The 26,944-nt window shown below is 40.2% G+C and overlaps 3 protein-coding genes across 6 annotated transcripts in view; all 3 read left to right on the plus strand.

Annotated features, from left to right (window-relative positions):
* The first annotated feature begins 577 nt into the window (after positions 1–577).
* On the plus strand, positions 578–12,303 carry LOC109996281 (polycystin-1-like). Its single transcript, XM_065949980.1, has 21 exons — positions 578–853; positions 997–1,192; positions 1,279–1,446; positions 1,726–1,866; positions 2,191–2,401; positions 2,686–2,809; positions 2,991–3,140; positions 3,232–3,640; positions 3,813–3,927; positions 4,031–4,242; positions 4,730–4,932; positions 5,023–5,220; positions 5,325–5,479; positions 5,711–5,911; positions 6,367–6,541; positions 6,617–6,793; positions 7,482–7,586; positions 7,683–7,817; positions 7,896–8,098; positions 9,005–9,116; positions 9,213–12,303. The coding sequence occupies exons 1-21, from the start codon at positions 644–646 to the stop codon at positions 10,128–10,130; spliced, it is 4,518 nt and encodes a 1,505-aa protein (XP_065806052.1). The 5' UTR covers positions 578–643; the 3' UTR covers positions 10,131–12,303.
* A 1,132-nt stretch (positions 12,304–13,435) lies between these two features.
* LOC109996270 (PI-PLC X domain-containing protein 1-like) lies at positions 13,436–18,115 on the plus strand. Its single transcript, XM_020650318.3, has 7 exons — positions 13,436–13,604; positions 14,115–14,237; positions 15,065–15,189; positions 15,266–15,397; positions 16,431–16,586; positions 16,679–16,862; positions 17,530–18,115. The coding sequence occupies exons 2-7, from the start codon at positions 14,123–14,125 to the stop codon at positions 17,760–17,762; spliced, it is 945 nt and encodes a 314-aa protein (XP_020505974.2). The 5' UTR covers positions 13,436–13,604; positions 14,115–14,122; the 3' UTR covers positions 17,763–18,115.
* Positions 18,116–18,913: 798 nt separating this feature from the next.
* spata20 (spermatogenesis associated 20) overlaps positions 18,914–26,944 on the plus strand; it is a 38,876-nt gene continuing 30,845 nt past the window's right edge. The window contains exons 1-12 of one of the 4 annotated variants that reach the window (XM_020650324.3): positions 18,914–19,163; positions 20,197–20,325; positions 20,413–20,477; positions 20,573–20,727; positions 20,803–20,946; positions 21,097–21,298; positions 21,413–21,543; positions 21,866–21,970; positions 22,151–22,225; positions 24,023–24,235; positions 24,864–25,056; positions 26,497–26,665. In XM_020650324.3, the coding sequence (XP_020505980.2) occupies positions 18,964–19,163; positions 20,197–20,325; positions 20,413–20,477; positions 20,573–20,727; positions 20,803–20,946; positions 21,097–21,298; positions 21,413–21,543; positions 21,866–21,970; positions 22,151–22,225; positions 24,023–24,235; positions 24,864–25,056; positions 26,497–26,665 (1,781 nt within the window). In that variant the 5' untranslated portion in view covers positions 18,914–18,963. The remainder of the gene's footprint in view (positions 19,164–20,196; positions 20,326–20,412; positions 20,478–20,572; positions 20,728–20,802; positions 20,947–21,096; positions 21,299–21,412; positions 21,544–21,865; positions 21,971–22,150; positions 22,226–24,022; positions 24,236–24,863; positions 25,057–26,496; positions 26,666–26,944) is intronic. The other 3 variants (XM_020650325.3, XM_065949806.1, XM_065949807.1) reach the window with 3 other exon arrangements.

The following is a 26,944-nucleotide window of genomic DNA, read 5'->3' on the forward strand; positions in this document are numbered from 1 at the left end:
ACTTCCGTTTAGATTAAATCCTGCCAATACATAAGAAATAAACATCAATATTTAAGGCATGGCCACCTATAGTATAATGTAATATAGTGTGGTTGTATAGATTGAAGTGAATCTTAGAGCTGCTCAACTAGTTGTTACTGCTAATATTACATACTTTTACCATTATTACTGACATTGTAGCAATAATCTTATTCATTGTTGTTGTTGTTGTTGTTGTTGTTGTTGTTGCTTCAATGTCTGTCCCTATCCTTCTTCCTGCATGTCCTTCTATCACACCGTTACTTTATATCTGTCAATTTTGGCTTGAATTGCAAATTTAAAGGATGTTCTGTCACTGCATTATGACCCACTTCTACAGGACCCAATTCTGTTTGTCTGGGACATGTAATGATTGAAGTGAGCCCCTCACTGGCAGGAACAAATACATCCCTGGATTTGTCAGTAAGAAAGTTGTCTCTCACTCTTTCTGCTTCGACCACTTCAACAGAGGAAACCATCTTCCTTTCTCCGCTGTGAGTCACCACTCTTCTCAATGAATGTCTGCTCTGAATGATTGTTCTTTTGCTGAATGAAGTAAAAGCTCTTTTACCTCTCCAGTTTAAACAGGACGAACAAGCCTCTCTTTGTAAACCTGACCTCGTCAATGGGAGACGGCTGCCCTGTCCACGTGTCAGTGTGTGTGTTCAGCTCTCTGTGCCAGTACTACAGTGTGAAGGAGAGGCGTTGGAGCAGTGAGGGCTTGCAGTCACTAGAGGGTAGCACGCTCCATGCAGCGCACTGTCTCACCAAGCACCTTACACTGTTTGGGGCCAGTATGTTTGTTCATCCTGGGGCTGTTGTACTGCTGCCACCGGTTTGTGAAAACACAATACACACACACTTCTGAGTAGATTTTTCAAACATTTCCCTTCCTTAAATAATAGAGTAAGTCAGAACTAGAAAGAGAAAGTCATCAATAGGCTCTGCTTGTTCTCACGCCATCCCTTATCTGTGCAGCCAAGTGGTCCCACACGAAACATGGTGGTGGGGATTGTTTGCGCAGTCCTGGTTCTGATTCACGTACTGGTGGGTCTCATCGCCCATAAACTGGACCACTTGGACAGCTTGAGGGTGAGCCAGGTCCCTCTGTGTGGCCGACCGGGGCTGTACCACTACAGAGTGCTGGTTAAGACTGGCTGGCGGCGAGGAGCAGGTCAGCCAAGGAGAAGAATGCATGTAACTGTTTTAATTTATGCAAAACAAATATAAGGGAAATAACTATGTGTCATTATACATCAGGCACCACGGCCCATGTTGGCATCTGTCTGTATGGTGTAACAAAGAGCGGCTCTCGCCATCTGCAGAGGGAGGGAGCTTTTCAGCGTGGCGGTCTTGACCAGTTTCATCTGGAAACAGATGACAACCTGGGGGAAATTTGGAAAATTCGTATTTGGCATGATAACACAGGTAACTGGAAATGAAATTGTTGGTGTTTTTTTTAAACAAATAATGACCCTCCCCCCCATATCAAAACAAGTAATTTAAAATAATTTGTTAGTTGCAATGGAATCAAGCTAAATCATTTCTTCCTCTATGATATAGATATTTGATAACTTTTTACCGCATCCCCACAACAAATCCAACTATGTCATTGAGGAAGAGAGTATACCAACCTTCAAACTTACACTGCAAAGTCCTCTGAATACTTGATGGGAATGTGGCTGAATATCTTGTATGTCAATAAAGGTCTGGACCCGTCCTGGTATGTTCAACATGTGGTGGTCTGGGACCCTCAGACTGACCACATGTTCTTCTTCCTGCTGGAGGACTGGCTCTCCGTGGAGAATCAAAAGAATAGCACTGTGGAGAAGGAAGTGCTAGCTTCTTGTAAGTTGAATCTCCTCCTGCCATGTTGTTTAATGTTAAGTAGAACAAGCTAGATCATTTTCCTTAAAGAGGGGCATGCAGTTTGTTTCAGTGTGTAGCACGTAATGAAACATGTAAATCTACCATTGCATTGGCGTAGTTTTCATTTGCAGGTTTAAGAATAAAAGATGGAGGTTGGAAGTCATCGATGAATTATAACATTTAATATTCGCAGAGTCCCATACAAGCACACAGAGACCATGATGTAACTCAAATGAAGTCAGGAAATGATGTGGTGCGCTTGTCCAAACAACTCTTTCAGCTTTTTAATTCAATCTGTCCCAGGTCCTGAGGAGCTTTCTCAGTTTCAAAGGGTCTTCAGTACCCAGTTCATGTTTGGGATGGTTGAGCACCACCTGTGGCTTTCCCTTTGGGAATGCCCTGCCCACAGCCGTTTGACCAGGTGTCAGAGGGTCACATGCAGTGCCCTTACGCTGCACCTCTACATGGCAATGGGTGCTCTGTGGTACGTGGCTGTTGGTACTGAGGGTGGCAGGTAGGCTTCTTTTAAGTCCTTGATATACACAGTACAGTACAGTTCTTCTTATAACTAAAATGATTTTATTAAAACTGAATATTGATTATTTCAAATCATATATTGCATTATGAGTTAAAGAAATTACAATGTAATGTTAAAGTGTTTCTGGCTGAATCAAGGTGACACTGTCTTTTCATCAGTTAATGCATGACATCAAATTCAACATTTTCCATTCAACCTGTATATCAGTTGCTTTTACAGAGTTGACAAGGTGAAACTAACATATGCCCCTTTACCACAAGTGGACCTGTTTCAGCCCAGCTCCCAGTAAACATGGAGGCGATTGCTGTGGGGATGACTGTTGCATTACTGGTGTTTCCTCTCCAGTGCTGTCTGTGTTTCCTGTTTGGAAAGTGTCACAATCAGGTAACTTCAAACTGCATACTATCATGATGCATTTTGTTTCTGTCCTCGAGTGACCTGAATCAGTTTGATTGATCTTACTTGGAATAACAAAACTCTTATCAGTCAAAATGTAATAATAGTTAGTGATTGCCATTTATCTGACTGAACAGTCAAATACGCGTGGTCATTTTGCGTTTGTTAGATGCAGGTGGCCGAAGACATGCCAGATCATTCTTCTCTTGTGTGTCACACTGTTGAGATGGACGTCAACCTTGGCCAGTCAGCGCTCTCTGGCCCCTCCTTCTTGTCACTTGCAGACTCCTCTGGCCCAGTGCGGGACAGCCCTCAATCTGTGAGAGCACACACACATGTGAACACGTACACATAAAGAAACGATTGGTCGTCTTTTCCTTGCTCATTAACTTTTTCTCTGGTATCTGTAGTTACTGGAGAGCAAGGTGTTTGACTCTAGTATTCTGGACTTTTGGTCAGCATCTGGCTTGGTGCCACAAACATTCAACGGAGCATGTCAAGAGGTGGGCACAGAGACATTGTGGTCCTGTGAAAGCCTACTCAATCTACCAATAGACCCATATCTCACCGAAATGTCACCCGCTCTTGGCCGGTCAAACCAGCTGAGGAGAAAAAAGGCCCTGATGCAGCGCTGCCAGTCCTCATCCTCCTCCACTTACCCCACTGCTGCTTCTCGCTCTCCAGTTTGCACATTTGCTCTTTCAAAAGGCATTTTCAGTTCCCACCAATCCCCAACACATGGACAAAGGGTCTCCAGCTTGAACACCCACTTTGTGCAAGCTCATAGCCACAACCTGACAACATTTCTAACTCTCTCTGGTGAGTAACAGCTCAAATTAACTCAGAAATTCACATTTAATATATACTAACCATGAGAGGGTAAAATACCTCTGATGAGTCCCCTGTCTTCAGCCATGTGGTCATGTCAAAGTCAGTATTGTATTGCAAAAATCACCTTGTTTCTGACCTCTCAATTGTATTATGATCCAAGAGGAGGATCTTCTGATGTCCATAGCAGCGGCATCAGAGGACCCAGTCGAAGTAAATAACAGCAACTCAGACAGTGGCCGGGATTCCCCAAGAACCACGTCATCACTCTCAAACATGTAGGGGTCACTTCTGTTAATCGCACAAACGCTAGATCATGGATTAGTTGTCTTCATTTTACCAAATTATTTTCATTTTTATGTCATATTTTGTGATTTTCAGTCAGAGCACCTCTTGCAGCAGCTGGTCAGAGCAAAGTGAGGATAAGTCACTTTTTGGTGATACCCACAAGCCAGATCCACAGTCCTGCCCCTTCCTGTCTGGTGCAGGACTCTACAAGTGTCCCTCTGTGCTATCTGTAGACTCGATGGCCAGCACCTTCCTGCCAAGCCCTTCTCCAGACTCTTCACGCTCTTGCTCCGCCACACGAATAGGTACTAAACCTCTGATTACTAATCCTACATGGTAGACAAACATTCCCTCATCCCCGACATGCTATTGACAAATATGAGATGTCTTTGCTTAGGAGTGCATTGGATTCAAATGATTTTTAAAGTATCTGTAGGTGCATATTGTTAAAATAATGTGTTCTTAAAGATGAATATTAAGCATTTTCATCCATTTGGAAAAGTTCCCCTTTACATTCTGCTAAAGATGAAAGAAGATTTAACATTGTTTCTTTCTTCAGCCATGAGTTGCCGTTAATCGACTTAATATTTGGATTCAACAAAAAAAATCGTCTTACTTTCTATATTTTCATATTACCATAGAGCTAGTCAAATTCTTCTACATAAGAAGTACCCACTATAGTACTACATGGTTGGGTTTAAAACACCAAGTAAAGAGCCGCTTATCATCTCATTTTCGCATCCTGAGTGAACAGAGTTTAAGGTATCTGTTGTCCGATTGCCTCCACTCTAGGCGTTGCTCGAGGTAAACCAAGCTGGCTGCTCCCCCGCTGGGTGCTGTGTGTGATTTACCCCGTGGTGGCTGTGCTGCTGGGAGCTTGCATAACTGTGGTTGGAGTCTACGGCAGCCACATGTCCAGGACAGTAGTCCTCATGTGGCTTGTTTCAGTGCTCTCTGCCTTCCTCAACTCCGCTTTACTGCTTGAACCTCTCAAAGTGAGTTCAAACATTTACAATTAAGTAATCGACTTCATAGATTTTTGGATTATCTTTACTTTGATTTGTTTCTCCATCTGTCTTGCTCAGGTGTGTGTGCGAGCCTTGATCAACACAGCACTTTGGAGGCCTGTGGATCCAGAAGTGGAGGACAAGCTTGCTCAGGAGTCAACTGTGGTCAGGGCATTTAGAGAGCATGGTGGAAAGGTTAGACCACCTTGTGGCTACGGGCTTCTTCAAGCTAAAGAGGAGGCCCGGAAGGTCCAAGCCATGCGATCACTTATGACGGTGAGACTTAAAACCCATCATGACAGTTCAGTGGCAGTTAGCCTTCAGAATCTATTTTATATATATATGTTTTGTGTAAGTGATCCCCTGCATCCTTTTTGCAGCACGGTATTTGCCAGCTGTTATTTCTGTTGCTGGTGTTGATGGTGAACTACCAGGACAGCGTAGAGAAAAAGCAGGGCAGACTGCTGCATTCTGCTGTCAGACGCCGACTACACACAGCACCCTTGGGAGTCCCTAACCTCACATCACTCAGAGAGTAAGGAAAACATTTTGCTTTCTGCTGTCGAAAAATGCTACAGCATACCAGTTGCAGTTACTTAAATATGATCAAGGGGTGAAAAACCTTGAGAGGACCCTGTTGTCCACTTGACAGTTGATGATGTCATGTATTTGTCTTCACCAACATTGGTATTGTGATGTCCTGCATCACATGTTTCACTTACACACACACACAATCTAAGTCTTGTGTTGATTTGTTTTTATTTAGCTGGTCTGAAGCAGAACAGTGGATCAACCACACCTTGGTGCCGATTCTACACCACAGCCCTTCACTACGTCTTTTAGGATTCCCCCGGCTGCAGTATAAACATACCCTCAGTCCTTTGGCTACATATTTCCTGGGAGATAGCAGCGTAACAACCAAACAGCTTGTTGCTGACTTGCACATTGCAGAATGGAGCACAAAACAGTGAGTGAATTGTTTCCAACTATAGGAGCATTCATTGTAACCATGTATTATTAATACCTGCCTTTTTAAGATACTCATTTTGCAAGAAGCGCATTCTCTGGCGGACCAAAATAAAGTTAATAAAGAACACATTGTAATTTTTTCAACAATTAGAAGGGCAAAAATAGACAGCAATACAACATGAGATGATAATTTCCGCATCCAGATTGTCAAATTATTATTTATAATTTTACTGGGGAACTAATTGTTCTGATGAGTTTTTACTCAAACATTAACATTCTTGATCTTAACCCTCCCATTGCAATGAAGAAATGTAAACTTTTATAGAGTAGGGGGTAAAATGAATTTGGTCTGTTACTCTATTTAGTAATTATAAATAAAGTTTTATGTGAAAAGTTCAAACAATTAAGGAAATTTGACACTTTTAATTGATTTAAATTCACTTCTTACATCAGGTTGAAAAGTCTTTCGATGGACTTCACACACTCCTACAGAGAGTCTGCTTTATTTGTGTGTGTGTCTGTACAACTGGAGTGGGCTGTTACACAAAGACTCAACGCCTTTCTCTTCATCCATCCATTCCTTATCCCTTCGTTATACCATGGACTGGACCTGCAGACAGCTCTTATGGTAACAATCATTTATCATTTCCACTCATTCATATATTCTTAAACTCTAAAATTAATCCAAGCATATGCACGGCAGGTTCTCCTTCTCATCTCTGGCCTCATCATCTTGTTTGGAGAACTGTGGTCAATGTCTACTGAGAGTGCCCAGTGTCTGCATCAAAGCCTATTCCAGCTTTTTCTGGCCTTGTTGTCCATGGCAACAGCTATCCTGTATTTGTGCTTTCTGTCCCTGGTTACGTCCTCTGTTTCAAAAGTAAGAAAAAATGACGACATGAATCTTGTTTTATCCAAAATGTTGACTTCCACATGAGTTTCAACTGATCTCTTAAATAAATGTAGACACTAGCCAATATAAAGAACATCAAACCCTTATCATCTCAAGAGGCTAGAGGCTGAGAATGACAGCCATTTTTCAGACAAGCAATAAAGAATGCTTTGAGACTAAGACTTGTTTTTCCATGCAATGCCCATTTTTTACAGTCCACCTAACACTTAAGACCACAGAATGGATGAGGAGCAGAGTGACTATGATGGTTACCGGCACATATATGCAGATGTCTGTTTAGAGCACTTAATAAAATGTTAAATCTTTAACAGATAGCAGCAGCTGATGCATCATTTTGCTCTCCACAAAGACCTCTTTCCTGCATACTACTGTACCTAAACCCACTGAAATGTTAAAGGACAATACAACTCGGACTGCATGTGGAAAGTAGCAGACTACCAATCCCCAAATCTTTGCCCTAACAGATATCTGTCTGAAGAGATTGGGTCAAGAATAAAACCTTTGTGTCCTTTACTAGGAGTCTAGCCAGTTGATTTCCCATTACTCATTGAGGAAGTTGCCCTCCATGCTTTAGTTTTTTTTAAGAACAATAAGGATGATTTTTTTGTTGAAAATGTCTTGATGACTTTTAAATAACCTGTATTGTGCCTTTTAGCTGAGGTCCAAGCCAAAAAACTACATAAACTTCCACAGCGCTGCCCTTTTGGAACAGAGGTATTCTCAGTGTGCAGCTGTCCTGCTTACCCTACTTGTCCTGAAGGTAAATGACAGCTCCTGTTATTTAATATCACAGCAATTTGTGCCACAACGTTCCACTGTATTTGAATTTCTCATTTCTATTGCTGTGTTTTTCAAGCTTCTGGGAACCTTAAGGTTTGTGCGGAGATGGATGCTGTTAGGTAAAGTTCTCCAGAGAGCCTGGAGGAAGCTGTTGGCTCTGTCTGTGCTTCTATTCTTGCTGCTACTACTCTGCACCCACCTCGGAAACACTGTATGTGAGGAAAAGTTTCAATGAATCAAATATCTACAAAAAGAAACTGGATTTGATATGCAAATTTCTTTGTTTCAGCTATTCTCCCATTCAGTGGAAGGCTTCTCGTCAGTCTGTCAGACTGGAGTCTCAGTGCTGTCGCTCCTGCGAGGCCGAAAAACTCTCCAAAGATTGTGCAGGTTCCACCCTGTCCTGGGTCCTCTTTATGGACTACTTCTTGTGGTGGGAGGTGTTTGGCTCTTAGTCAGACTCTGTGGCGCTGTTCTTATCCATGCATACAGGTATGGAGTATATGTACACTTTATCAGTAGTATGACAGGTTTTATAAGTCAGATAAAATCCCATGAATGCACATGTAAGAGGGGGTAAACAAAGTTCTTTTAAAATACTTCAACTTGGTACTTACAGTAGGTGAACACTTCAGAAAAACAGCAAGATCAGTTATGACAAAAAAATATTTCTACAAATCTTTAAAAATGAACCAAATACCAAACACCAGCCATATTTACAGACTTCAATAATTAGGCTACATGGTGAATGCTACAACTAGATTAAAAACAAATAGCATGTGAAATGCTCCTTCAAAAGATAGTGAACTACGGTAATACTCATATACAAACATATTATATCGTCACTCAAATTTCTGTATTTAAATAAATCTGCAGCGAGATGGAGTTCTAGCCCATAGCAAACACAAACGATGTTCTCCTGTTGCAATAGAGAGTTCTAACACTCAGTAGATGAAGCAATAACTGAACACTCCTATAGACAGATCTCAGTGCTATTGTATTCTATAATGAGCACCATATTTTCTGACTGCAAAATGAAAAAAAGGGATAATGAACAAACATTTTTGAAGAGTGTACTGAACAAGAGATCATGGCACCAACCCATCTGATTATACTAATTTTGATTTTTTTTTTTTTGCCAAATATTCAGGGTCGATTGGAATTTAAAGCCAAAATTAATTATTTGATGACATTTCAGATTTTTCTTTTCTTTTAAAATGCCCGTTTTCATTCGATCCCATCCCATTCTTGAAAATACATCAGACAAACAGACTCAAATGATCATAATTTTGCAAATGAACTTGCCTTATTCACAGAACTTTGCTACTGGAACACTGCTACAAAAGTAAAACAAAAATTGCCCAGAAGCCCAACAATTTGTTTTTTTCTGTCCTTCAGGAGAGAGCGGGCTGAGTTGTACCGACCAACCACTGAACCTCAGGACTATGAGATGGTGGAGTTCTTCATCAAGCGACTCAAGTTGTGGATGGGACTCATTAAAGCCAAAGAAGTAGGTAGTGCATTATTTTTGGTGCATTTGTTTGTAGAAATTAGAATTTTTAGATTCAATGTTTCTGACTCTACATACTGTTTTTTCCTTTTCTAGTTCAGACACAGGGTAAAGTTTGAAGGTATGGACTTGCCACCTTCGAGGTCCTCACAGGAATCCTGTCCCTCTCCTGTGTCTCCCTCTTATTCCTGTCACCACTCTCCTTCCATTAGCTCCTCATTTTCATCCCACCGTGCCCTGTCCTCAGCTCTCTCTGTGAGGTCAGAGGACTCTTCAGTGTCTGAGTCTGGGATTGACATCCAGCCCTACCTTGACCGTCTGCTGCCCGGTGTCAGTTCACTGCTATTTCGTTTTGATCAGGTCAATCAGATTACTGAGGATATTCACGATCTTGAAATAAAACTGGAAGAGGCTCAAACTAGAAGAAGAAAGAGGTCGATCAGTTACAAGCTCGAAAGATCAGATATATACAGAGAGTCAGCAAACCCTAATGATCTTGAAGGAGAAAGCAGAAAAACAGAAGAAGTTAGACACAGGAGGACAGGTTTTTTTTACTCAAAATCAAGAGTCTCCCTGCCATCAGCATATCCTTTCACTCCCTCTAAAATTCTCAACCCCTCTGCATCTACCTGCATGTTTCCCCGTACACGTAGTGCCTACTCTGAGTCTGAATCGGCACCATATCAGCCTCAGGGATCGAGCAACCGCCATACGTTTGAAGCTGCCGAGGATGCTCCTGGAAACTGTGGTTTGCATACTGCAGGTTGTCTTGGATTTGATGGGTTCCATCGAAGAAGGGCTTGGCATTCTGGGAGTTCTCATTCAGCGGATGCAGTTCAGAGGATTTTTCTGACCCAAGGCGGAGTGGCTACATGTGGCAATGGAAGAGAAAATGTAGCACTCACAAACAGCAGACCAAGGAGTGACCAGGGGGTGAGAAGGGACATTAGCAATGGAGTCCCAGTAAAGAGGAAGGCTTGGATCTCTGAGCCATCAGAGACTGAGCAAGAATAAACATGTGCCCAAACTTGAAAACTTATTAAAAGAGCCTATTCTCCCACGGGTTAGAAGAACCCACTGGACCTCTGTATGTATTTTATATGCAAACGCATGTGTGGAACAGTTGAACTTTAGCTGTTGTCTTTGACAATGCACAATGGTAGGGCTTCGTTCTCATTATTAAACAAATGTTAGTCGATGTTTTATTGGTCATTAGAACACAGAGAAATGCTTTGTTCAATCCATGAGCTTGCCTGTAGCCTTTGTTGAGATACTGAACAAGTGTGGCATTGGTTTGCAATGTAATCTCTCAATTATTTTAGTAAATTGAGTCTTTTCTGTGTGTGGGTAAAGGAAAGTTTTTGGAAACTGAGTGACACTTCAGAAAAAAAAATTCTGTTTCGTAATTTCTTTGTAAATATTGCCTTTTTTTATCGCTATAGTATTCTTTTAAATGCAATTATATGTTTGTATATGTATGTATATATTTTCATATTTTTTAAAGATTATGTGGATGTTTTTTCTGCAGAAGAACAAAGACCTTGTGACAATGTCCTTCTGTGTCATACTAGCTGCAGTAGTGTGTGCACTTGTTTTTTTTGTTCATGTTTTTGGTTAAGACCTTGATATAAAAGTCATGTAACAGAAAACACTGTTTTAAAAAGAGACCACATGAGACCTGCAATTAAATAAGTACATAAAATGTAATATGTGGGACTGCCCATCAGTGCTCTGTCTATCACCCTGCACCTCACAGCAAGGAGGTTTCTTGTTGGAATCCCCAGCCATACCCGTCCATGCATGGGTTCCTTCCTGTTATGCAGCTTCCTCTCCTACAGTCAGACATGCGCAGTAGGTTATTGAGTGACTCTAAATTGCCAGTAGATGTGAATATGAGGGTGACCAGTTATTTATCTCATTATTCTAGCCATGTGATTGGCTCGTGACCTCTCTAGTTAAATAGAGATTTGGTTATATCTCCAGTAGGACGTATAATTGGACTACTGTCCCTGTACCAGTATACAAGCACCTGGGAAAGACTCAGATAGACGTTAATTATTGCTATTTTTTTTATTTTTTTTATTTTTTTAACATGGACGTTAATTTGAAAAAATGATATATCTAACATTTAACTTTGGTTAAATTTGGATTCCGTTTATGTCATTTTCGTTTCTTGAGTTTTCTTTTTCCAACTAAAATAAATGGTAAATGGACTTGAGCTTATAGCACTTAGTCTTCTGACTAATTAAAGCACTTTTACACCTACACATTCACACACTGAAGGCAGTAGTTACTATGTAGTGAAACCATCAGAAGTAACTGATCCCATTCATACACATTCATACGCCGCCGATGAAGCAGCGGGAGCAATTCGGGGTTAAGTGTTTTGCCCAAGGACACAAGGACCTGTTGCTGCAGGAGCTGGGGATCAAACCCTCAACCTTCCGGTTGAGAGGCGACAACTCTACCAACTGACCTCATTTGCTCCTACGGCCGTGTTCACACTGGAAAAATGAAAAAGTATGACGCCTTTTCAAAAAGCGCTGCACCCGACGCCTTTTTCAGTTGAATTATTTCAACTTTTCAGAAAAGCGCTGGGTGACGTCAAGCGCTTTTCTGACAGCTGAACAATCAGGACGAGTAGTAACCTACGTCCCTAGTTACCTGTGCCCAAAAACGGCAAACTTCCACCAGATATGTGTGCATTGCGTGTCCGCTCCGGTCTGTTACAGTACTGTGCATCCTCATCAGTCAACACCCACCGGATGTGTTCTCAGTTTGCAGCACGGAGAGCACAGCCAGACAGCTGGAGTACGGAGACAAAGGAATTTCCGCGGTCATTTTACGGATTCACTCGCGACAGCACGAGATAATACGATGTTCGTGGTATAAAAGTCAATACAAACCTTATGAACACATAAACAGCCATTTTGAATGATCATTCAGTCTGATCATTCTCCACCCGTTCTCATAACTCCTTTACATCCTGTACATTTGTGTTTTTTAATGTTAATTTTATTGTTGTGTTGTTACCTTGTTGTTTTTTTTTATCTCTGCTCTGTAAGGTGACCTTGAGAGTTTTGAAAGGTGCCTTTAAATAAAATGTATTATTATTATTATTATTATTTTTCTGAACTGTATAAACAGAGATTTTTATTCCGAAAATAAACCAGATGTTTTAATGTTGTATCGGTGTCTGACTTCCCGTCCCGTTTGTTCTTTTCTGTGCTAAATTGATGTGTTGTGCTCCGGCCAGCTCCGGCACGGTTGCACCGCAGACTGGATCCTGTTGTTAAGGTTACAGAACACTCACACGAGCACAGCGCTTTTTTCTGAAAAAAGAAGTCAAGTGTGAACACGCCCTAACGACAAGATGAGACGAGACTGCTGATCGCGTTGGTCTCCTTTTTTTTCAGCTGACACATCAGTATCACGTGTAATGTCATAGCTAGTGCAGATGTTGTGCAGAGAAATGCATTCCTGCCGAGAATTGCATGAACCTTATTTCAGGTGCCAGTTCTGTGATTACAAAGTATCTGAAGTTGATATCTCAGTCTACTAGTTCTGTAGAGTCTGTAGTATACACATTTTCATTAGCCTGCGTAAGACCTACAAACATGTTGTTGACAAACTTGTTTCACCACTTAAGTGTCTGTAGAATCAATTTAAGGGTGGATGCAATATACGGACGTGTAGAAATTGTGTCTGCCATATTTTGAATTGTGTGAGGTGCATTCTCAGTATAACACCAGGCAAAGAGGGGAGAGACAGAAAGTTGCGATTAATATGTTTACATTAACTGTGTCTCCTCATCTGTCTAAAAACGTGTGGTCTGTGGTTCGTCATGCAGATACATTTGTCTTCTTTTCTTACTGGCTTTTATGCATTTATGCTGCTGGTCAAAGCATGTGGCGCATGTGCAGAAAGCCCTAGCAAGTTTGGGGCAGATTAAGTAATATACATGCAAGAATAAATTGACACTCAATCGCATTATGTAGGTGTGTTAGTCTAACTTTGTAAGATTTCAGAGATTTACATTTATACATGTATTCTAAAAGTTCTGTTTTTTGGTGAACCAACTTGTAAACATACTGATTGTATGTTAAACACTATTTTGTACCATCTTTTGGAGTCGACTTTGCAGTTTCTTTGACTGATTATAGAGTTTCTGGAGTTTCTGATAAGTGCACCACAGAAACTGGATTACTGAGCACACTGATGGTATGAGGGAGTTTCACCTTGGTGCCATATCACCCTGATCAAACATTCCAGTAAAAACCAGTTTCAGATTTCCTCATCGTTGGGCATCTGGATGACAGAACTGAAACAATGCAGCAGTTTCCTAGTGCAAGTTGGTTATGTAAACCTGTAGCTTTTTAATACGCATCTTCACTTTGTAAACCTAGACAATATTGCTACTTTTCACATTTCTGCAATTTCAAATGTGAGTTAATGAACAATACGAAGACTGGGAATCACTTTAGAAGGGTAAGTGGTGTTTATCTTAACCTTAACTTTCTTTAGACGTGTCTCATGCACAGCCTATTTATTGTAAGCTACAAATGTACTGTTGAGAGTGTTGTGGATTTTTCTGTATTAAACAAAAGCTCTCAAGTCAAAGATTTGTCTTTGTGTATTTTATTATCAGAATAAAAGGGTTTCTTTTTACAAAAAGGAGGAAACTTATACAGAGGAGACTATCGTCACAAGTGCATAGCAGAATCCTGCTCGGGAGCGGTTACATCAAGACATTTATATCAGACTTCGCAAAGCAGGGCACTCTCATTGGTTGACTCACGTTGATGTGTCTTAATCTGCCTATAGAGACGTGCCTATAATTATCTCATGAAAGTTATGTTCGTGTGTTGTTTTGTGTACGTGTTACTTTTGATTTTTCCACTGTGTAAGCAGAAATTCGTACATGTTAAATGCATAAGCAAGAACATATACTTTTCCATTACAAGAGGCTAAGGGTTGACTTTGACTTGTTCTGTGTAGAATTTGAGATGGCAATGTCAAAACAAGGCAAAAGGAGGAGAGAAGTGACGAGCTACTGTGACTGGATGTCACAACTACCACCTGAACTTCACAACAGGTCTCTCTTCATGCTGGCCATACCAGGTATGAGGCTGAATTACAGAATTTCCCCCTGGGATTAATAAAGTATTTCTGATTCTGATTCTGATTCTTAAATAATGCAACTTGTTTCATTGCTGCAAAGTAAAAAAAAACTTAGCAGCTGTGATTTGTAAAAAAAAAAAAAAGTATGGAAATTAAATCTTTTGGTAGGTATAAATAAATATCATAAAGTAACAATCATCATTTTGCTTAACAAAACACACTCAGTAAGTATTCTCTTTTATGACTTAACATTTGTTTTAACATCAGCCTGCTAACAGTCACAATTCAGAATTGTATTTGGTCAATGCCTTTGCTTGTATGAAAACTAACTGCTCACCAATGCTGTCAACAGCCAAAATGACACCAAAGACTATAAGTGCAGGGTGTATTTCCTTTACAGTCTTTGGACTGACTCAGGTTATACGCCATATCATGAAATGCAGAAGAACAAGGAAGATCCTGTGTTTGCTTTGGAACAGTGTATCATTGTACACACTCAGCTTTCTTAGTCTATAAGCAATAAGGATTTACATTTTCTTCAGCAATACTGATTGGACATCTGATTGGACATGTATTGTCTTCAGCAAAGAAATATGCACATTGTGGCTGCATTAGAGAAATAGCCAGCCGTGCCTGGTTTGGATTCTTTAACTTGTTGAACATCTTTACAACATTTCTTAGCAGTCCATGCAATACTCAGCTTCCCTGATAACAAAACAAGAGGAACGTGTACATGTTTTTATTAACAGAGACTATGTGAGGTTTATTAAAACAGTAATATTGTAATTTTAATAACTGTGTGTGTGTTTGTGTGTGTGAATTCCCAGGTAGCCACGACTCAATGAGCTATGACTTGGACATCAACTCCTCCATATTAGAGCCTGCTAGACTGAAAATATTAAGCAAGATTTGTTGTGCCCGTCGAACAGTGAACAGATGGGCGGTCACTCAGGTAAAGTTTGGTTCAGTGTCAGTGCATAATGCATTTATAAGGGAAAGATCGACTATTGTAGTTCCTTGTAACACAGGAGGAGACCATCGCAAAGCAACTGGATGCTGGTGTTCGTTACTTTGACATGAGGATTGCTCGCAAGCCAAATGACACCAACCCCACCAGGCTTTTCTTTTATCATGGCCTGTACACACGCACTGATGTGGAGGTAAAGTTGGAAAAATCCCTTTGTCCTAATGCATTCTTCTTGTCAGCATGAGTAAATATTTAGAAGTCAACAATTTGTGGATTATTTGTCTAGTCAGGTAAATTTTATCATGAAAGAAATCATGAGAAAATGTCCAGAGCAGGTCCAGACCCAATTCTTGCTCATATCACAGAACCACTACGGGCAAGAAATTTGCCAACGGGGCAAAGAATAGAATATTTTAACAGGTGGAAACTTGAAAGAGAGAGTGTGTTCGTGTGTGTGTAGGAGAGAGAGAGAGAGAGAGAGAAAATAAAACATGACATACACAAAACAACAAGTAGGAAGGATTTATTGCACAATGCAACTAAAATAAGCCTCTCATAGGCCGTGTTCACACTTGACTTCTTTTTTCAACTGCCAGCTCCTTTTTTACATATAAGCCTATGGAGAATGGAAAAAGGATGACGCCTTTTTAAAAAACAGACGCCTTTTCAAAAAGCGCTGCGCCCGACGCATGTTTAAAAAAATAGAATAAAAAACATACAGATATAAATGACCACATTTCTAAAAAAAAACGATAATACAAAATGTATTGACTGTAGGACATCCCTGTACCACATTGGTTAAAAATACTACTCAAGTCTACTTTATAACAGGGCAGCTTGTGCTAAGTAGAATTGCTCGCCTTTCTACTTAGCTCAGTCCTCAACTACATGTCTACAGAAGTGTCCCTGGGTCGACATTGAATCCAACATTTCTCTTCACTTGTCAAACATGTATGAATTAAAATCCCAGGACCTTTATCATACACAAAGGATGCTATCAAAAATGATTTCAAATTGTGTTTTGAAGTTTAACCATAGCCTACATTTGACTATTAAAGGGGAAAATACAATATATTTGAATGAGCAATAAAAAAAAACAGATGCTCAACTAAATTGAATGTGTTTATGAAAAAAAAAACCTGCAATAAAAACAACGAGCAACAATAGAAGAAATATCTTAATTTGATTCGATATTTATTAACCAACACATTGTTGCCATTACTCAGACTGTTCTAAAGGTCATACACGACTGGGCAGAGAAGCACCCCAAAGAGATCATCATCTTGGCATTGTCCCATTTCAAAGAGATGGAAGAGCGTCTCCACATCCATCTTATCAAATTCATCAAGACATTGTTTGGAGCCAGACTCTTCCTTAACACGGTATCCTGAACCATGATCTTAATATCAATGATTAGAGTTATACTGTGAGCTTATACCACTTTAATTACAACTATTTCAATGTGTCTCAACAGGAAGTCCCTACCTTGAAAATATGCTGGGACAAAGGCAGAAATATCATAGTTTCATATGATTACCCAGCAATTCATCACATCGAATTATGGAGTAAAATCACATATTTCTATGGCAATAGTATGGACCCAACAAAAGTTGAATCAGTGCTTCGCCAGGCTTTAGAGAAATCAAGACCTTCTAATTGTAAGTGTTCTCTGTCCCTTCAGCACATTGGGTTGGGCAGTCGTTGTTTTAATGTGTTTGGTTCCTACAAAACACACGTCTATGGAGCCCCGAAAAGTAAAAACAAATACATCTTGTAGGCACAAGATAATAACTTGTGGGTTATTATTTAGTGTAGGCCTACTTAGAAAAATGAAAAAACTCACATGTTTGTATGTGTACATGTTAATAAAGTAAGTTACAGTACAATTCTATAACTAGTAGAAAACGGGTTCTTTGAAAAGTATTTGACTGAAGTGCAGGCATACCTTACTTATTGACACTCGTATCAATATGTAGGCTACGTACATAATCATCTTGTGCACACAAGATACATTTTTTTTTTTACTTTTCGGGACTCCCAGGGCTCTGTAGGTTTTCCTAAGCACCCGTTTTCTTTGAGTTATAGAATTGTACTGTAATTTACTTTATTAACATGTAGGCTACACATACACATGTGAACAGAGTTAATTTTAATTTCCATAAATATCACCGTGTGATATTCTTAGGTTAAAGTGAAACTTGATTTGTTGAGTAACTGAACTTTTCGCCGATCATAATTATAATTCTCTTGTTCAGGACTTCAGGGGCTCTGTACACGTCACAATGCAAGAAGGTGCTTTTTTCAATACTTTCTTATGACCCACAGGTTTTTTTGTATGTGGCTTGAACTTGACACTACCAGAAGATGTGAGGATCCTCAGGTACATCCTTCGCCTTTGTGACAACCTCAAAAAGGTTATACAACGGAGTCTGCCAAGGCTGCTGCAGTGGGTGAAAGAGCAAGCAGCCAGAACGCCTGTCAACATAGTGGCCTCAGACTTGGTGACTCGTGACGACTTTGTCCCATCCATTATCAAGCTCAATATTCACAAATCTTAGAATGATTAATGGAATTTCTGACCTGTCCTTCTGTCTGTCTTTAAAATGTTAAAATTAATCAAGACATTGTAACTGTAACTACCTACACACAGTGATGAAACTAAACTCATGATGTTTTCAAACTCAAAGAAAAGGCCTCTAAACCTGCCCCCTGTTGTTACATCTCAGGGTGATGTGATTGAGTCTGTATCATCTTAGAAATACCTTGGATTCTTAATTGATGATACTCTGTCTTTCAAGCTTCATATTCAGCAACCTGTAAAAAAGCTTGAGGTGCGGCTGGGTTTTTACTTCAGAAACAAATCTTGTTTTTCTTTTGCTGCAAAAAAAACAACTTGTTGCTGCTACTTTCATGCCCCTGATTGATTATGGTGATGTTTTATATATACATGCATCGTCTCAGTGCCTGAAATCTTTGGATATTGTATATCATGGTGTGTTGAGATTTATAACAAATCTCAGGGGCCTGACTCATCATTGTACTCTGTATGATCGAGTCGGCTGGCCTGCATTATCTAAGCGTAGACAAACTCATTGGCATGTCCTTATTTATAAGGCTATAGGCCTACTTAACCTGCTGCCCTCATACTTGTGTAACTGTATTCATGTGAAAAGTGCTGGAAGACACAATCTCTGCTCTGCAACCCAGTCACAAAAATGATTGCTGTTTTCTGTTCCCAAAGTGCGTCTTGAAATGGGGAAAAAGGAGTTTCAGGTACGCTGCTCTGGCGGCCTGGAATCTCCTGCAGGATGATCTGTGTCTGGGGGAGCTGGTTTCTTTAAATCATTTAAAAAGTAGATTGAAGGTGTTGGAGGAAGACGCTTCTGATTGTAGATGCTTTGACTGATGACTTTCTGCTCTGTGACTCATGACATGTTAAACTGTGTTTGTGATTACTCTGTGTTTTATATGTCTGTAACTCTTTATTGTGCTGCTGTCTCTCTTGGCCAGGACACTCTTGTAAATGAGATTCTTAATCTCAATGAGGTTAAATAAATTCAATTTTTTTTCTTCTTTTTTTTGTAACAGTGTGATTGTTGTGAGTAACTTTGAACAGCTGTCGCGCCATGACGCGTGGAGTTTTTGGTACTGCAATGAAGTGTTCACCTCATGCATTGTACTTTCTTGGCTGGTGTCAACAAATGCGATAACACAAGCATTGCACATAACACAGCAATAGGCTACAGTTGTTGGATTAGGATGTTAAGGCTGGCATGGCGTCGGTCGGCGTCCAAATATAGCCGTGTGGAGTATATACGCATCTCATCTGCAGCTTTTCTCAGAGCCGACGGTACACTGCAGAGCTCAGGAGGTAACATCTGTAGGTTACGCACACAAAACCCCCACCTACCAAGATATAAATCACCGCTGCTACACTTCCAGCCGGCCTACTACCCCAGGTAACGCCACCACGGCTAAGAGGTTGCTATTGCTAACGCTACTCGTAACACTGTTAAGCAGCAGACATGTATCATTTTAATTCGGCAACACGATGAATTGCTTGCCAAAGCTGTTTAGTGTCATGTTGCTCGCCACATGGTATTTGCAATGACGATTAAGGACGTGCTTCCGGACCAATAACGTGAGCAGGAATGAGCGAAACTCCATTACTTAATCGTACTAAAAATTATCCCCACGATATTAACAACACCAGAAGACATGTCCTCGTAGTTTAACACTTTCAATAAAGTCCAAACACCTCGAGTCTTAATTCGGCGTCGATAATAATCCACTACGCAGTCCTTAAGGTTCAATACTGTCTCTACTTTTCTGAATGGTTTGCGCAGTAACTCAGGTACCCATGCGGTCAAATGTAGTGACGTGGGTGGGCAGATAACTTATAAATCGAAATGCATTTGTGATATGTATTTCGCCGTATTTTACCAAGTTGCCTAAAGTGTCCGAAACCGTGTTCAGTATATTCAGCAGGGCACAGTAGTTTGCCTACGAGCAAAACCGCATAAAATAGAGCAATATTCAAACGGGGTTTGGTACGTCGGTCCTCTGGCTAACGACTTGCAACACCTTCAAGATATTGCAGGAATAAAAAGGCAGGTGTTTCAGAAGTATATATCCATCAGCCACATTGGTAATACATTTATGTTCTGTATATAGATGGATGGATTTATTGATTTAGAGAGATTAGCTTTATCATAAACCTGAAAAGTATCACTTGGAAAAATTACAGAAGGGAGAAATCGATTCATCAGAGCAAAAATAATCAACAATAATAAGTATTTAAATATAGCCTTCAAATTAATATAACAAAAAAAACACCTTAAAGTGTTTGTAAGCAGAAGTCTGTTATTGAATGTTGGTTTCCTGATCCTATAGGCACATGTGGTTTAACTAAGGGCACACTGGACACTTTGTTGAAGCCTTAGATTTCTCTTGGTCGTCAGTGAAAACAATTGTTTTTATGTATGTGTGCAGCTCTTCTGTTTTTATGAGCATGGCATCAGGGGGTGAAGGTTCATCATCCAGCCCTCACAGACACACCAACAGGTTAGCAAAGGAGAGGTCACCCTACCTTCTACAACATGCACACAACCCGGTTGACTGGTGAGAGCATTTGAACTTCAGATGTAGGCATACGTTTCTTCAAAATGACATACAGGCATACTGACAAAAAATGTCATTATGTTTCAGGTATCCGTGGGGAGAAGATGCTTTTAACAAAGCAAAGCATGAAGACAAACCAATCTTTTTATCTGGTAAGAAGCCAGTCTCATAGCATGCTCATTTCATATACACGCTGATTCACTATCATTGTTCCTCATATGGAAATGATATATGCTTGGACTATTAGTGGGCTACTCAACATGCCATTGGTGCCATGTAATGGAGAGGGAGTCTTTCGAGGATGAGGAAATTGGCAAAATCCTTAGTGAAAACTTTGTCTGCATCAAATTAGACCGTGAAGAAAGACCTGATGTGGACAAGGTCTACATGACCTTTGTGCAGGTGGGTTTGCGTGTGTTTATGTTTGATTTTCATTTGCTTTACTCTCTTATAGCTTTTCTTTGCTCGTGTTTACAGGCAACTAGTGGAGGTGGAGGCTGGCCCATGAGTGTGTGGTTGACCCCTGACCTTCGACCTTTCATTGGAGGAACCTACTTCCCCCCCAGAGACCATGGAAGACGACCTGGGCTCAAAACTGTTCTCACCAGAATAATAAATCAGGTTTAGAGGGTTTTTTTTTTGTTTAAATCCTGTTTCCAGTATTTCAGTTTTACAAATTATGTTTTTGCTATTTTTGTACCGGGTTGTGTTTCTGTGTGCAATCATTTTACAGTAGGATTCTGTCTGTATTGTGTGACTTATGATCCTCAGTGGCAAAATAACCGTACTGCTTTGGAGTCCAGTGGAGAGAGGATCCTCGAGGCTTTGAAAAAAGGCACGGCTGTGGACGCGAACCCAGGGGAAAGTCCTCCCCTGGCCCCGGATATCGCCAAGCGTTGCTTCCAACAGTTGGCACACTCCTTTGAAGAAGAGTATGGTGGCTTTAGAGATGCTCCAAAGTTTCCTACACCAGGTACCCTCAACAAGAACCACAGTCCATATGTTTCAGGTTTGGTCCTGGTGGTCTGCTCTTCATCTTACTCTCCACCCCCCCCTCCCCCCCTTTCCCCTTTTTATCTCTCCCCAGTGAATCTGATGTTTCTTATGACTTACTGGTCTGTAAACCGCTCCACCTCAGAAGGGATTGAGGCACTTCAGATGGCCTTGCACACACTCCGCATGATGGCGCTAGGGGGCATCCATGACCACGTGTCCCAGGTCCGTAACATCATGGAATTGAAAACAAATTTTCAGATATCATTTGGTGCTCAGAGAAATCACAACATACATCTTATTAACACTGTTGGCATCATTATTTTAGTTCAACCAGACAATAATCATTAGATTAAGGAACAATGAAAGTCATCCCTATTTGCAGCCCTAAGTATGTATGTGCAAAGTTACTCACACATGCATGGATGACACTTTGCAGTCATGCCAGTCATGTGACATTGGTTGTTGTGAAGTGAGTAAATAAAATAGACTACTGCATGTGTCTGAAAGTATACACTGCATCTGTCTTCATGTCGGTCCTCTGCAGGGGTTTCATCGGTATTCTACAGATTCCTCCTGGCATGTCCCCCACTTTGAAAAGATGTTGTACGATCAGGCTCAGCTGGCTGTGGCCTACATTAATGCATCCCAGGTATGTGTGGATATATACTGTATGTGTTCTTCTTCTTGTATCTGACATGGTATCCCTCTAATATTCGGTGCCTGTCCTACTTTCTCAACATATTAGCCATTCAGCGAAAAAAAATCAAACTAAACACAAACCTATCTCTTTTGATGTGATACAGTTGAACGTTTTTTTCTGCTTCTACAGGTATCAGGCGAGCGGGTCTTTGCAGATGTAGCTCAGGACATTTTGCTCTACGTCTCCAGGGACCTGAGTGACAAGGTGAATCATACGCAGCCATTTTAGGACTTCTGTGTGTTTAAAGAAGGTGTCTTCTCTGTGAGCCACGGGTCTCATCGGGAACCTGGTTTCCTCAGATAAAACGAAGATCAAAGAGTGTTCCAGCGTTACAGCTATGTAGAATGGAAGTCATTAGGGCTGCACAATAAGTTGCTCTGGCATCATTGTTGCAGCATGATATTATTTCTCACTCCTCATGTGCACATTTTAGCTGTTTGATGCAGGCCCAGGTGTGATGGTCATTCTTCAACAACATGTTGATGCAGTCAGATGAAGCTCCAGGCAACTTATCATAATGCTTCAGATTAACTGATATCATCTGATAAAAGACATGAAAACTGAGTTGCACTCTTGAATATGTGTTTATTTACTCCCCTTCATTTTGTTATCAAAATATTTTTTTTAAAAAGCCATCACACTGCATTTACAAGGTTTGAGGTTTGATTTTCAATTTTTTTAAATTGCGATAATTATCGTAATGTCAGTTTTTTTCCAACCGTGTAGCCCCAGAAGTTATGTTGCAGTTAGGATGTGTATTAAGGTTAGGTTGATATAGCTTTTTTCTAATTGCATAATGGCAAATGAAAGTTTTTCTAAACAGACTTATACAAGATTTGGCCTGGAGCTCCACTCACTGCTCACAACCAACAGCTGTTATTCCACCAGGAGATGAGTGTGTGTTTGTCTATGTGTGTGTACTTGTGTGTTTAAACATCCGCTAGGTCAAGGGGGTGGGACCCTGCTGATAAATAGCCTCTTAAACCCCCTGCTCTCCTCTAAGGGTCAACCCTTTTTTTTCTTTTGATTAATGTGTCCGCAGCAGCAAACAGGACATTCAATTAAAACCACACTCCCTGCAATCTTAATATTCCTTAAGATTTATTATGTCATTATACAGTCATGAATTATTGCCCCAAGTTCAATTTGCTATACACTGTATGTTTCTTTTGTGCTACGAGATCTATGAACTTCCCATAGCTAGGCGGACATCTTCCAGTTCTCTTCATTACTAAATAAAGATTACACTTCTTTTTTTTTTTTTAAAGATCCTGAGATAGAGTTTAGAAGGTATGAACTCAGAGTAAATCAGTTGCGTAATGCATGGAAGATGAACTTTTGAACACACTAGTTAGTAAAAGACATCCTAAAAGTCCTGGATTTGAGTGATCAGCTGAGTGAAGTAACATTTGATCTTCACTTCGTCGGTAGAATCACTGCTGATTTGTTGTTTCTGCAGGAGGCTCTTTCTCTCAAAAACAAACTAACCTGGTTAGTTGTTATAACAACTCTGGATGAAGCTGTGTCATGAAGGGCTTTCACACTTGCAGAAAACTCCTGAAATATTATTCATTTGTATAGGGACAATTAATGAGCAAGTAAACTGATGCCACTCACTGCAGCTTTGACACTACATCCTAAGCTAGATAACAATGCCCGTCCCTAGATGGGCCTTTCAAATACATTGAACTCAACAATAGATACACAAAACAAAAAAAAGCACAACAGTACTACAAACAAAACTTTGAAAGCCTTGAAATACCAATCAAGTTGATCAGTTTAAATTTACCGATTACAGCCGGTGCTTTGCAAGACTCTAAAAGACTCTGAAAAAAATGAGTTTGATGCTTAAACATAAGACCCTTAGACAGTTAAGAAAACTGGATTCTGTTCATTATATGCCTTACTAAACATATTTCATCACATTTTTGTATTCATTTCATACCAGCACACCATGACATTTGTTTTTCCATTTCTGTTTTTTTTTTCTTTCTGAAACAGTGTGGAGGTTTCTACAGCGCTGAGGATGCGGACTCTGTACCAGCGTCAGGGGGACCAGAAAAGCGTGAAGGGGCCTTCTGTGTGTGGACGGCCTCAGAGGTTCGGGAACTGTTGCAGGATGTGGTGGAGGGTGCCACTGGATCTGCCACACAGGCCGATATCTTTATGCACCATTATGGGGTGAAGGAGCAAGGCAATGTTGCTCCAGAACAGGTATCTGTGATTTTTACCATCGCACATGTACTGTAACTTTACTGTAACTTTACTGTAACTTTACAGTTCAAAACAAAAGAGTTGGTGGATAAATGAAAATATCTAAAATCAGGTAAACCAGACACAGATATAGAACTTTTGTTGTCAAAGTAATTAAAGTTATTAAGATCATTTTGCAGCTAGAAGCACTGCAGACTCTTTACTCTCTGTACACAATCTACCAACAATACAATAAAGTCACCCCCCCCCCCCCCACTTACCTTACCCAGTTTAGACCTTTATTGTCCCTGAAAGAGACATTTGATTTCCAGCATGTGACAAAAATACAACAGATAAAAAGACATAGGACAGTGCAACACAACCAAGAAAAGAAAAATGTAACTGTTGGTTAAAAATTCCAGAGGATGGCAGCGATATAAATAAAGTACTATAGTCCTTTAGGAAAGTGCAGTCATGGGTTAAAGAAGATTACAAGCATTAATCTTATGTTCAAAGAGTTGGTCTTAGCCCCTAAATGCTAAAGTTGGTCCACTAAAACATTAAAATGTTTATATATACATATTTCCCAGGGAGTTAGTGTTCATTTGTGTGAACAGCCTCTGATTGAGTGCACTCTAAATGTTTCCAGGACCCCCATGGGGAGCTACAGGGCCAGAATGTGCTCATCGTTCGTTATTCAGTCGAATTAACTGCTGCTCACTTCGGCATCCGCATTGAGAAAGTCCAAGAGCTCCTGGCCTCTGCAAGGGCAAAATTGGCAGAGGTGAGGACGAGTCGGCTCCGGCCACACCTGGACACCAAGATGTTGGCCTCCTGGAATGGTAAAGAAAAGACCAGTTTGCACACAAGTTTACACAGCAGTCATATTTATTTTGTGGTCACTAAATCAAAGGGATAAAGTGTAATTTTCACCTCCACAAACTCAGACTGGCTTCCTGTGGTTATGAAAGGGACCCCCCTCATATAAAGACGCGTTTACTGAATTGTTAAGTTTATTCAACACTGGGATCTTTTTCATCAATAAAAACACACACTCTAGATTTTTACATTTTGAGAAAATTTGAAAACAAAAATTCACACACACATCATGCAGACAGACTGACCAACACTGTGATAAAAGTCAAACCTCACAATTTGACCTGCTAGTATTTCAATCTAATCTAACTTAACTGAACCCCAACATGTATGGACGTATTGTACGAGCAGTCATTTTTAACAATGCAACTTTTTCAAAATGAATTGCGCAACGCCTTCAGCAATTCAAAAATCAAAAAACATATTTACTATTAATATATTCAAAATATGGATACTTGGCTGACATGAATTAATACATCACCACGCAAAATATTGCGATACTGTGCCTTACCGATTCCCCCCACCTCTACAAAATAGCATGCGAGATAAAAAGAAAGATTTCAGACCTTAATAATTGTGATTAACTAGTTAATGCTGACAGCCCTATACTAGAGATACAGTAGATAGATAGATATATTGGTATTTACCTGTGTGTGTGTGTGTGTGTGTGTGTGCACGTGTACCAAATAACCATCAGCAAATGTCCAGCTATGAACATATTAATACATTATTTAAAGATAAATAGAAGATGCATTAGAAGAAAAGGTTTTTGTTATAAACAGTGTAACTAATGTGCATATATCACTTTAGAGACACAAGTCTTTACCACTCTCTATAACTGTTATATGGTCAATATAAAATGAATGTATTATTATTATTATTATTATTATTATTAATAATAATAATAATAATAATAATAATAATAATAATAATAATATGGACACCTCTCAACATTGTTTGTCTTGCACATTGGCAAGGATGGGCTTCATTACAGGAACAAAAAGTAAACCACATGTATAAAAACACATTCATAACAAATGTTTCTACAGGGCTGAGTGTGTCAGTGAAGGCTCTGCAAACTTGAGAACTTTCCAATAAAATGGAAGACTCCCTTTCTGGTCTCTAATGAAGAAACCTCTCCATTAATCACCAGCTCTCCACTGCATGGCTTTGAAGCACAGGATGCGTACTTTGATACACTACATGAAAGACAAGTGTGGGGTAAAAGGAATGAATAAAGAGGGTAACTTCAAAGAGTGGGAGTAACAACTATGCTGAGATTTTTGTGGAACTACACATTGGCACCTCAGGGGAGAGTGGACCTGATATCACTTTTTGAAATCAAATCATCCCTCCACAATCACCATTTCTTTTTCTTCTTTTTTTCTTGGCTTAATTTACCTCAGGTCTGATGCTCTCAGCTTATGCTCGTGTGGGGGCTGTGCTGGGGGACAAGGCCCTGCTGGAGAGGGCGACAGAGGCTGGCAACTTCCTAAAGGAGCACCTGTGGGATGCTGAGCGGCAAACCATCCTCCGATCCTGTTACCGTGGCGACCAGATGGAGGTTCAACAGATGTAAGCAGAGAGAGAATTTAGGGTGGCTGTTGAGATTTTACCACTGTTTTCTGAATCAGCTATTTTTTTTAGTTGAATTAGACATCAAATTACTGGATATGAACACTTTGTTTGTGCTTCCTGTATCATTTTGGGTGATTTGATGTAAGCCGTGGTCGATAGGAGAGACATGGTCCCTTATTTAAACAATCTATAGCAATTGTATAAAAAAAGAGTGCATGAGCATTTACCAGTGTTTGCTGCTCTCTGATTTCCTCGGTGGCAATGGAATCTTCAAAT

Source organism: Labrus bergylta, chromosome 21 (genome assembly GCF_963930695.1).
Source record: "Labrus bergylta chromosome 21, fLabBer1.1, whole genome shotgun sequence".
Lineage (NCBI taxonomy): Eukaryota > Metazoa > Chordata > Actinopteri > Labriformes > Labridae > Labrus > Labrus bergylta.

Excerpts from the sequence above, each read along its gene's own strand:
- LOC109996281 (XM_065949980.1), top strand. The coding sequence starts at position 644 with ATGGGAGACGGCTGCCCTGTCCACGTGTCAGTGTGTGTGTTCAGCTCT. Across the intron at positions 4,933-5,022 it reads TACTGCTTGAACCTCTCAAA|GTGTGTGTGCGAGCCTTGAT; the intron begins GTGAGTTCAAAC and ends TGTCTTGCTCAG. Across the intron at positions 9,117-9,212 it reads GACTCATTAAAGCCAAAGAA|TTCAGACACAGGGTAAAGTT; the intron begins GTAGGTAGTGCA and ends TTCCTTTTCTAG.
- LOC109996270 (XM_020650318.3), top strand. The coding sequence starts at position 14,123 with ATGGCAATGTCAAAACAAGGCAAAAGGAGGAGAGAAGTGACGAGCTAC. Across the intron at positions 15,190-15,265 it reads ACAGATGGGCGGTCACTCAG|GAGGAGACCATCGCAAAGCA; the intron begins GTAAAGTTTGGT and ends CTTGTAACACAG. Across the intron at positions 16,863-17,529 it reads GAAATCAAGACCTTCTAATT|GTTTTTTTGTATGTGGCTTG; the intron begins GTAAGTGTTCTC and ends TATGACCCACAG.